This window comes from Portunus trituberculatus, chromosome 19 (assembly GCF_017591435.1).
Source record: "Portunus trituberculatus isolate SZX2019 chromosome 19, ASM1759143v1, whole genome shotgun sequence".
Lineage (NCBI taxonomy): Eukaryota > Metazoa > Arthropoda > Malacostraca > Decapoda > Portunidae > Portunus > Portunus trituberculatus.
This window is the reverse complement of record NC_059273.1, coordinates 17,050,053-17,062,552: the sequence shown is the minus strand read 5'-3', so window position 1 is coordinate 17,062,552 and position 12,500 is coordinate 17,050,053. Positions and strand designations below refer to the sequence as shown.

Here is a 12,500-nt window from a genome sequence, read left to right as displayed (position 1 = left end):
TTCTGTTTCTGCAGTTGCTTGCCACCAATTGTGAGTTGGAAACTCTACGTACATAAAAATCCTTCCCTAATACTACACTGTGTACTGACTGCGATGGCTACCCTAAGGTTACGAAGCAATTCAAGGTTCAGTTTGGGTCAGCTATTACGCATATCAATAATGCTATCAAATCATTCTTCAAGGTGATCAATCAATCATATATAATTGTTCTTCAAGGTGAAAAGTTAATGTAAATCACAAGAAATCAAGAGGCAAGGCAACCCAACGCAACAACCCAAAAAGGGATTGCTGTGTCCGAGACGAAGCGAACCATTGAGTGTCAATTAAACGTTGAGTCATTCCTTGATTGCAGATATATTATAATAATGCTATTGATGATAGAACACTGGTATAATTAGTGATTCTTCTAATGTAATATATGATAGTATCATCAAAATGCCTAAGAATTGCATTGTAGTCATACCGACGACAAGTAGTTCGTCTTTACACACACACACAGTGTGCCTGACGCAGCACGGTGCTGCTGTGCCAACACGTCGCCGTGTCGACACTTACTGCTTGATATACTGCAGAGCGGCCTTACTAGATTTCAAATTATGCTGAAATTTTAACGATTCACCAGGCTTATATAGGTATGTACCGTGCGAGAAAAATATGCCACACACACACACACACACACACACACACACACACACACACACACAGCGTAGTGAAGTGGTTAGCAAGCTCGACTCACAATCGAGAGGGCCGGGTTCGAATCCCAGTAAGCGGCGAGGCAAATGGGCAAGTAAGTCTCTTAATGTGTGGCCCCTGTTCACCTAGCAGTAAATAGGTACGGGATGTAACTCGAGGGGTTGTGGCTTCGCTTTCCCGGTGTGTGGAGTGTGTTATGTGATCTCAGTCCTACCCGAAGATCGGTCTATGAGCTCTGAGCTCGCTCCGTAATGGGGAAGACTGGCTGGGTAACCAGCAGGCGACCGAGGTGAATCACACACACACACACACACACACACACACACACACACACACACACGCGCGCGCGCGGTAGCTCAGTGGTTAGAGCGCTGGCTTCACAAGCCAGAGGACCGAGGTTCGATTCCCCGGCCGGGTGGAGATATTTGGGTGTGTCTCCTTTCACGTGTAGCCCCTGTTCACCTAGCAGTGAGTAGGTACGGGATGTAAATCGAGTTGTGACCTTGTTGTCCCGGTGTGTGGTGTGTGCCTGGTCTCAGGCCTATCCGAAGATCGGAAATAATGAGCTATGAGCTCGTTCCGTAGGGTAACGTCTGGCTGTCTCGTCAGAGACTGCAGCAGATCAAACAGTGACACACACACACACACACACACACACACACACACACACACACACACATACAGGAACAAATCCACAGAAAAAAAAAATCGGGTCTTGGCAGAATCACTGTAGGTGGTCAGCCAGAGACGAATTACAATTGCGTGGAATGTTCCATTTACACCAAACAAATCATATTTACGAGTGAAGAATTCCACATCATAACATGGACCCGAGTATTTATACATTTATGCATCCCTGACAGATGTGAGTCAAGCTTTCTGTTTCTTTGTTCTTGTTATGTTCGTGTTGGTGTGTACTGAAGTTCTTTAATGCAACAGTAAATGGGAGGATAAGTGGTAGATTGCATATGTTTTACGTTTTCAGTATAATAATTAGTCAGGTATGCACACAGGCGGTATTACCAGTATTACCATTATAGAATATGCCCTAACACCACCACCACTACTACTACTTTTACTACTACCAGCATACGTCAACAGCCACAACAAGCAGTACCATTACCAACACTAAGCCTCACCGTAAAAATAAGACGCTTGGAGGGATTTAGATCCTTAGCTTGGAGGGAGGTGGCACGAGTCGCGTGCCGCCCTGCCACCTGCCCTCACGCCACTCCGGATGACCTGGTGATCCATGTGACCTATCCTGCCTCGCATTGCAAAACAAGACGTCACTTCAGTCGAGGAATATTAAATAAAACTCGCCCGGAATCACGGAATGAGGAATCAGGACGTGACACACACTGCTGATGAGTCAAGAGGCGAAGGACACGACGCATTAAAGAAAACGAGGAAGTCACTGGGATACGATGTTTCGAGACAGTGTTGTAGTCTACTTTAGCTTCACTGGGAGAAAGCGATGCGTTCTGTAGTGTTAAGAGTTAATGTCAGGTTATTGAAAGATTAGTAACGTTAGAAACCTTTAGGATATATTCGTTTTTTTTTTTTTCCAGGAGGTACAAGAACACACACACACACACACACACACACACACACACACACACACACACACACACACACGTTGTGATGTACGTTCGGTTCACATCCACATAGACCTGGGTTCGAGTCTCAGGCAAGCCAGGCAAATGGGTGCGCCCCAGCTGGATTTAACCCAAGTGGTTGTGTCCTCGCTTTCCAGATGTGTGATGTTCGGTCTGTGGTGTGGTCTCAGTCCTATTCGAAGATTGGTCAGTACGAGGTTTGGGATCTTTCTGAATGGGAAAGGGTGGCTATAGGTAACCAGTAGATGACCGAGAGGAATTACACTCACAGACCCACATGATGAAAGTTTTAAGATTCATTCCCCTATTTCTTTCCTTAACATAAATTAGTAACGGCCAAGGACAACACGATAAATATGGAGGTAAAAAAAAAATAAATAAAACATTCTGATTTATGTATGTAGCATAGAACTGGGAATTTTTTTTTTTTTTTATGGCGCCTGTGCGTGTCTCAAGTGGAGTGTGACTTCCCTGAAGGCAGTGTAGTTAGTTCCTAAGGGAATTATAACTATATTTAATTTTCCCAAGAGTGTTTCCTTTAGATATAACTGGAATTAAATCAAACAAACGGAGTTAATAGATGCTTCGGAACACGCGCCAGAATGACAAATGGACGTGGGCAGCTTTATAATAGGCGTAAAAATGAAAACAAATGGACTTTTAAGATGACAGAACGACTATCTAGGAGCGCAGATTGCAACCAACACACGCACCCATCCACCCACCCACCTCCCATTCACCCACCAGCACCAACACACACACACACACACACACACACACACACACACACACACACACACACACACGTGTGAGCACGTAAAACAAAGGAGACATTTTAACATTAAAGAAGACTCCATTACGACTCTAGAACAAAAGAACATGAATTTAGGTAAAGAGAGGAATGCCAGAAATTATCTTTCTTTATGATTAGCTAGCTGTCGTGCCTTCTCCTTTTGAAGCGTTACAGAAACAGACATTGATCAGGAAGGAAGAGGAAAATCAATCTACTTGAAATAACTACCAATGATGATAATACTGGTAATGATGAGTGATGAATGGCAGTCACTGAAGTTAAGATACTTGGAGGTAAATGGTAACTATATAAGAGCTCATGAAACGAGAGAGAGAGAGAGAGAGAGAGAGAGAGAGAGAGAGAGAGAGAGAGAGAGAGAGAGAGAGAGAGATTCCATAAGTAATACAAAAATAAATCCTCATATCCCTGTCATTGCAGACTCGATTTGAAGCGGAAAATTAAATAACAACACATCTCTCAAAAAAAAAAATCGTGATACAAAAAGAAAAAAAGATGAAAAGTGCACTTAATCGAGAGACACGAGGTAATTACGCGAATGACAGGAATCAGTGCTATATTTCAAAGCGGCAACAAAAGCCAGTCTGAACTTTATTTCACGTCCATTATCCCGATAAGGTCAGCACCACCACCATCACTATCACCACCACCACCAGGAAGAGAGAGAGAGAGAGAGAGAGAGAGAGAGAGAGAGATGTAACTGACCTACCTAACACAACACAGAGAAAGAGAGAGAGAGAGAGGGGGAGGAAGGAGGGGTTTAGATGAGGGGAGGCGACCTTGTATATCTAGGAAAGTGTAACTAGAAATGAAATAGAATAAAAAGATTAATTTAAAGAGAAAAAATAAAGAATTACCTTCACCCGTATTTCTCATTCCCAGCTTTGCATAAACATAAAATTGGGTCAACATTTTTTTGCTTTCATATTTATTCGGTCTGGTATATTTTGTCTAGAAACAGACTGGATGCTGCTCACTGTACACTCGTAGTCAGAAGTCGTGTAAACTGCTGTTGACTTTCAGCTTTATTGTGTTTAGTGCATCTCCATATATTTTTAAGTCGTTGGATCCGTCAAGAATCTATCATTTAGCATTTTTTTTTTTTCAAAGATTGTCATTATAGGTATGAGGATTTACCATTTATAGATATGAAACGTTTAACTGTTTTTTTTTTTTTCCCTTTGGTCAATCTTGGGAACTGTTAAGAATCTATCAGTTACCAGATTTTCTAAGATTGCTAACAGGTTTGGGGATTTAGAATTTAAATAAAGTATTGAATTAGTTCTTGGTGTTTCCTTTAATCAGTTCTGTGATATGCTATGAATCTATTAGTATTATTTTATAAAATTGACAGACTATTTGACAACATAAGATTGAAATAAAGTGTCAAATTGTCTTTGGCGTTTTCCCTCCACCAGACCTGTAAAATGATAACATCTGAATATCACTTGGTACATATTTTTATAATTACCAATCATAAGAAAACACCTTTGCTTGTTTTACACTCTCATCCGATCCTTGTCTTGAGTAGAAATTGCATATTCTATTCTTCCTTTTTTTTCCGCTAACTTTCTTCCCGACAATTTTAAAGATTTCATGCATTCAATATGGTGATGACAACTGCCTCGTATCAAAGTGAAGCGGTTATCAGGTATTATTTTTTTCTGAGACAGACAGAAGATTTGTTGACTCGGGTCAATAGAGAAACAGTAAAATGTGGTACAGCTAATGCGACCTTTGAATGTGCACCTTTGACACTCCTATAGCTAAGCACTTGAGCTTGTTACATTTGGGTAATTAAGAGAGAGAAGCACAATTTAAGTTATGTTGCTGCTTCACTTCTAATATTGAACGTACAGCTTAAAGTTTGTTATCAATATCACTAAGTTTGCCAGCATATCTAAGAACTTACTATTAAGAAAAAACGCTAAAACACAGTGGACGTAAATAATGTAGTTTCCTCGATCATCGATCTTGACTGTACAGCTAAGGAATTATCACGTTTTTTATCGGTAAGGCTAACGACTAAAGACTGATAAAGAATGCTGAAGCACAATGGGCACAAAATACACATCTTTTTTTTTTATTATTAGTTATTATGTATTTCTAAGATTACCAGCCTGAAGAAAAACGATGGTGGAAATTAGTGATGCAGATTACTCGATTTTCGGGACGCGAGTGTACAGAAACGCTTTGCATGCTCACAAGGATCATTGTGATTACCAGGCTTCCCAGGAACATTTTTCCTACTTATAGAGTAGAAATCTTGTTAATATGTCACTAGAACCGTAAAAACACCCTCAAATCCTGTGTAACTTCAACTAGAGCCTTTTGAAAGTAGTGCAGATACAATCCAGAAATGTTTCAGTATATATGGTCCTTGATATCGAATATACATGCACGCGGCCTTGTCCGATGCAAAAGAGCTTGACATGCTGACAGATCTCTTATTGTGACTGTAGTGCTTTGGCTGCTCTATGAATTCAATGCATGTAGTTCCTATTCGTCGCTCTGCTTGAATAACAAACCGTCAGTCAGGTTTCACGTTTGATTTTTTCGCTTGTATGCACATGTTGATATTTCGTTGTGCAACCATTATTCGACGTGACTTTCCAGAATAATAAACAGAAAGTTCGTGTTTTCTTTCTTTCTATATTCATTCATTCGTTAGTTATCATTACTTTTCTTATGATTTTACATGACTTTTTTCGCTGTTCGCGAGAAATGCAATTTAAAAGAAGCAGGTAACAAAGAGGATTGTAGAATGAAAGGGACTAATTATGTATGCTCTCTCTCTCTCTCTCTCTCTCTCTCTCTCTCTCTCTCTCTCTCTCTCTCTCTCTCTCTCTCTCTCTCTCTCTCTCCCTGCAATAATTTGGATGATACAGAAAGAATGTTTCGTTTAGCATTTTCTACTACATTGAATGAGAAGGAAATACGGATAAATAGAAAGAAAATTATGTTATGGCCTATAGCGCCTGTAGGCATACGTACTTGAAGAGTATATGTAGGAAGCGCTGTTCAGCTTTCGCCATTAGCAGCGCAGTTAATTTTATTTATAGTGGTAGCCATATTAGGGCTCATATCATGTGCAAGCACTTAGAGCCTGGGTATCATGGTGACATGTAGGTAACTTTAAACCACTCGACAAATGACATAGCTTCAAAGCGGTATGTGGTGGGATTCAAACCTACCCGTGGACGTCTTCCCGATCCCACTCTCACCACCTTATCTACTACGCCACCGCCTTCCTAAACTACTGCTACTACTACTACTACTACTACTACTACTACTACTACTACTACTACTACTACTACTGCTGCTGCTACTACTACTACTACTACTACCACTACTACTACTACTACTACCACTACCACCACTACTACTACCACCACCACTACCACTACTGCTACCACCACCACTACTACTACTACTACTACTACTGCTACTACTACTACTACTACTACTACTACTACTACTACTACTACTAATAATAATAATAATAATAATAATAATAATAATAATAATAATAATAATAATAATAATAATAATAATAATAATAATAATAATAATAATAATAATAATAATAATAATAATAATGCTGCTGCTGCTGCTGCTGCTACTGCTATTACTACTACAGCTATTACTATACAACAAGCAGGTAACAACAACAACAGGTGACCTCAGACACGTCACCTGTTTAATGCTTTACTTCCGCCTAAGCGCAAATCATGAGTCTGATAAAGTTGCGGTTGCAGGGTCACGCATCCCGCTCGCCAGCCTCGTCTATGGTCAAGTGAGCATCGCCCGCTTACCCTCCACCTGCTGGCGTGCGTGTCCCGGGCAGCTTGTGTGGGGGGAAAACTATAACCTAAACATGCACGTGGGTAAATGCATAAAAATATCGAGCTGTCGTGTTTGTGTTGAGATAAGAGAAAAAAAAACAAAAGAAAAACATCTGTTGGTTTTATAAAGAGAAAATTACAGATGGCTCAACGCACTTTACACACAAAATGATATTGCGCTTTTGCGTTTATTCGAAAAAAAAAAAAAAAGGAACATGACAGATATTCATTATAAAACAGTTGCCAGTCAAGATTCTGGACAAATTTCCATTCCCCCAACAAAACAAATAAACAAAATAAATAAACAAACAAACAAACAAGTAAATAAATGAATAGATTAATAAAAAAAGAAAATGAAAACTCCTCCTCTCGAATGCCAATCATACAGCGACGAAAAAAAAGACGAAAAAATGCATATAAGCTGCTGATCGACAGAGAGAGAGAGAGAGAGAGAGAGAGAGAGAGAGAGAGAGAGAGAGAGAGATTAAAACACACCTCTCTGACGAAAAATATATCCCTGAAGATCCATTTAGCAGGAGACGTGAAAGAAGAAAACCACGCGTTCATTATTTCTTTCTCCTGGTGACCCTGGCGAGGCAACGACGGCGGCGGTGGTGGTGGTGGTGGTGGTGGTGGTGGCTCAGTTGCAGGGACCGTGACGTTCAGATCACATCTTTCCCTCACGCAGCGCGGTTGTGGTGACCATAGTGACAACCCAAACGACTGGTGACTGGCGCGCTGTGGCGATTTGAAGGTGTCATAAGCTACTGGGTACGTGCCGTGTTGTGATCGGTGTCTCAGAGTACTGGTGCGATGTGATTAGTGATGGTGGTGACTATGGTGACTGTGGTGGTGTGGTGGTATGGTAGTTGCGTGCTGTGGGATGTTCCAAAAATGATGGTGATGAAGTGTGTTGGTTTATTGACGGCTAGTTCGCCACCTCCTGCCATTACTTCTCGTCCTTCTCGTTTCTCATCTTTTTTCTCTCCTTCCTATTCTTCTCCCTATTATTATTATGCTATTTATGTGCTTCATTCTCTTCTTCTCATTTTCCTGCCCATTCTCTCTCTCTCTCTCTCTCTCTCTCTCTCTCTCTCTCTCTCTCTCTCTCTCTCTCTCTCTCTCTCTCTCTCTCTCTCTCTCTCTTCTTTTTATATTTATTGTTGGTGCTATTATTATAATTATAATTATAATAATCATCATTACTATGGTTATCATTATTGTTGGTTATTATTATTTATTATTATTATCATTATTATTATCATTATTATCATTATTGTTATTACAATATTGTTATTATTATTATTATTATTATTATTATTATTATTATTATTGTTGTTATTATTATATTATTATTATTATTATTATTATTATTATTATTATTATCATTATTATTACGATTATTAGTATTATCATTATTATTATCATTATTATGATTGTTACTGTTGTAATTTGTTGTTGTCGTTAAACGTAGATCTATCAATTCGCTTTTCCTAAGATAGACAGAAGAAAGATTTTTCAGTTACTACTACTACTACTACTACTACTACTACTACTACTACTACTACTACTACCTTCTCTTCTTTCTTCTGCCTATTCTTAGGAAAAGTGAATTGATACATAGAAAAGTAACAACAATAACAACAACAGCAGCAGCAGCAACAGCAGCAGCAGCAGCAGCAGCAGCAGCAGCAGCAGCAGCAGCAGCAGCAGCAACAACAACAACAACAACAACAACAACAACAACAACAACAACAACAACAACAACAACAACAACAACAACAACAGCATAAACAACAAGAACAACAATAATAATAATAATAATAATAATAATAATAATAAAAATAAACAACGACAACAATAATAGATAGTGATAATAATGACAATAATAATAATAATGAAAATAATAACAATATTAATAATAGTGCTAACAACATCCATTCCTAAATAGCGTCCAGCTAGGGCCAGACAATCAAGTAAGTGCACATTAGCAGCGCCAGGAACAACAGCAACAACGAAGCACAATAAATGGAAAAGCGCAACAAAGCACAGCGTACAAACTTCCCGGAAACAACGAAGGCGAATAAAGCTTAACGATAAATAAGAACAATAAAAGCAAAAAGACCTTGATAACCCAGACAGAGAGAGAGAGAGAGAGAGAGAGAGAGAGAGAGAGAGAGAGAGAGAGAGCACCCAGGAAATTTACCGCAATATCTTATCAAATCAACACTGCATAAATAGCGACACCAGGAAAAGAAAACATAACAAAACAAGCTCGATGAATAAAAGAAAACGTAATTACTCTGCGAGGGGATACTAAACAAGAAATTCCGGATCCTATAGTTACGTATAAACGGTTTTTTTTCTGCGCCATAGGAAGGGAGGCATGTAGAGAAGGATGTCGTAACGTAGTGAAAACAGGGGCGTGGGCCAGCCAGTACTTCAACACGCACATGGGAATACACACAGGTATACACGCACACACGTATTCATACACGCTAGGTGGGAGGACGGCAAGGGGGAACAATGCGTCGTTTTGTAATTAAATGGTTAAAATTGTGGGTGTTACAGGCGCAGAGAGAGAGAGAGAGAGAGAGAGAGAGAGAGAGAGAGAGAGAGAGAGAGGTGACTATACAGCATACAATAACTCTCTCTCTCTCTCTCTCTCTCTCTCTCTCTCTCTCATCCCAACATCCATTATACTCACACGTTCCGCCATATCGCGTCCCTTTCCGTTATACTGCATTTGTCTCCTCCCTCTCCCTCTCTCCCTGCCTCCATCCCTATCTCATATCCTACAGTGACTGGCAAAGAAATTAAGCTGTTGAAATATGTCGCTACAGTCTTCCCTGCCCGCCATGTTCTTTATTTATTTGTTCACTCTTTAATTACTTTCCTGCGAACATAAATGTGTTAGTTTCCCTTTAGTTTTATTGGCACATAAGGAAGGAGGGAGTGACGGTGTGTGTGTGTGTGTGTGTGTGTGTGTGTGTGTGTGTGTGTGTGTGTGTGTGTGTGTAAGAACAATGGCATGAATATACTATGTACACTGCCATAAATATTCTGGTAGCATGTTCTTACTTTCTCCTCTTGCTTTATATTTTACTTAATCTCTCTCTCTCTCTCTCTCTCTCTCTCTCTCTCTCTCTAGTAAAAATTTTGACTTCTGTAAGTTTCCTTCTAATGACAGTAGATGAAAGACCTCCAGGCTCGTGTTTCTCATTTCTTTCTCCTCTGCCACAGGTCAGCACACTCCCGCACATGCACCCCTGCCTCCCGCCCCCAGCACCCCGGGCCACGGTGAGAGCGAGGCGCGAGGCGGGGACGCTGCGAGGTGAGGCCGAATGGGTCCCGGAAGCACCGCCCTGCCGCCCGCCACAGCTCTGGCCGCATCCCCCTCCCCGACCTCCGGTAAACACGACACCCGCGCCGCAGAGGATGACACCCACGATGACTGTCCCTTCCGCCAGCTCCTCAGCGTGCGCCCTGCTTCCTGCACGTTACTGCCCCGAACCTCAGGTGGTATGGGGCGTGGCGGCCGGCTGAGTGATACGCGAGGTGGAGGCAAGAGTGTAAGATTCGCTGACACAGTAACGGGTTCGGATGGGCTCCCCGTCACTCCTGGCACACACAGGAAGGGAGATGCGACCACGCCCTATAAGAACGGTGTCGTTAATACGGGGAAGTTCTATCGCAGGAGCGACGGAAGGTTCGTGACCCGCGGCGGGAGCAGGCGGCCAGCCACTGCCAAGGAACGAGTCACGCCGTCCTCCGCCAGGCCTCAGGCGGCGGGCCAGTACAGTCTTGGCAAGACCAGTCAGTATCAGCAGCAGTTTGAATGCCGAAAAAATTGCCAGTTTAAGGAGCAAGTAAGCAATCGTCCCCACAAATCTGTTCATAAGACATGGAGGTCACTCGCCTCAGAGGGACGTCCGCGCCTAGTGGGGGAGGGTCCTCGGCGATCCAGAATAAAGGTTACGGGGGTCAGCGCTCCGAGGTGGGAGCACGTGGACAACAAACAAAAAGGTGACGCCTCCTCAGCTAAGCAGTGTCCACCCAAGGCTGGCAAGGGGAGGGATGAGGTGGACGAGAAGTGTTCTGCTGCATACAAGAATGCTTTGTTAGTTGGGTGGCCAAAGTTTGAGGCTAACAGGAAAGTTGCCAGCCAGAGAACAAGATCACTGTCTTGTCCCCAGAACTCACCAGTCATTCAAAGACCAAGGTTTAGGACAAGCTCAGCTCCTGTGGGTAGTACCTCAGCCGCTATCTCTCCCACCACCACCACATCCTGCAGCGCTGCCAGCCCGAGAAGCACCTCCGCTCCCGTCACGAGAGCTTCCAGGAATGTTTCACACCACAGCTCCAAGAGTAACACATCCCTGTGTGACCACCTCGCCAGCAGGGCCGCGACCCGCTCGAGTTTCAGCCCCAAGACGTGGCCGTTCTGTAGCGCCAAGTCACAGTCGTATCACGGAGTTGGGTGCAGGTGAGGTTCGTAGCAGCGTTTACTGCCGACGTTAAAATCAGTGCCGATATCAATTCCGGTCTGGTTCACATTGCATGGAATCCCTTTGAGCATCTCACGCATCACCTGCCAGGAACCTCAGCCAGACTCCATCAGTTACTGTTCTAATCTGGAGCTGTCTTCTCTATACCTGTGTTTTATTGACATTTTAACGATATACTTTTACACGTGAATAGGCAAGATTTCTAGCTCTACTTTTTTGGTATGGTGGTTTTAATGCCATTATAACGATAAAACTCCGTTAAGCACAAAATATATATCATCCAACGCATTCTGTATATAAACACTGATTATTTCTAAGACAACTCAAATATGTATTCCACGAACCTTGCCTCCAGTACACACAACACACCTAAGCACCTTCATAATTCAATAGCAAAACGCATCTCCTCTCATCCTCGGTAATTCAAGAGTCAAATACATATACCATCAAAATTTCCCTTTACTTCTAGCGCAACATCACTTTCCGCCATAACTCAATAGCAAAAGACATCCCCTCTCGTCCACAGGTACTGGCGGGCGCCGTGTCCCCTGCCATGGTTCCTACAGGTGGACGTCCCCCGCCCCGGCCCGCTTTACCTTGGGGTGAGTACTACTGATCCACACTCGCCTGTATTGGAAGCCTGCGAGATTACGTCATTACCAGTAATTGATGGAGAGAGAGAGAGAGAGAGAGAGAGAGAGAGAGAGAGAGAGAGAGAGAGAGAGAGAGAGAGAGAGAGAGAGAGAGAGAGAGAGAGAGAGAGAGAGAGAGAGAGAGGAAGGGATGGCTGGAGGAAGGGAAGAGCAAAAAGAGGGAAGGAGGAAGTGGGTATATAACGTACAATAAAAACTACGAACTCTCTCTCTCTCTCTCTCTCTCTCTCTCTCTCTCTCTCTCTCTCTCTCTCTCTCTCTCTCTCTCTCTTTTCCCATAGAGCGAAAGATTAATTACTGCATGACAGCAATATCATACTCGTATATGTATTTATTTAATTCAATTTGCGTTTATCTACAGGTGCAACATA

At 42.2% G+C, this 12,500-nt stretch overlaps 1 protein-coding gene across 1 annotated transcript in view; it reads left to right on the top strand.

Moving 5' to 3' along the window:
• The first annotated feature begins 7,632 nt into the window (after positions 1 to 7,632).
• The window catches only part of LOC123506093 (serine-rich adhesin for platelets-like), a 55,660-nt gene continuing 50,792 nt past the window's right edge, over positions 7,633 to 12,500 (top strand). The window contains exons 1-3 of the mRNA XM_045257959.1: positions 7,633 to 7,739; positions 10,212 to 11,454; positions 12,003 to 12,078. Of these exons, the coding sequence (XP_045113894.1) occupies positions 10,313 to 11,454; positions 12,003 to 12,078 (1,218 nt within the window). The 5' untranslated portion in view covers positions 7,633 to 7,739; positions 10,212 to 10,312. The remainder of the gene's footprint in view (positions 7,740 to 10,211; positions 11,455 to 12,002; positions 12,079 to 12,500) is intronic.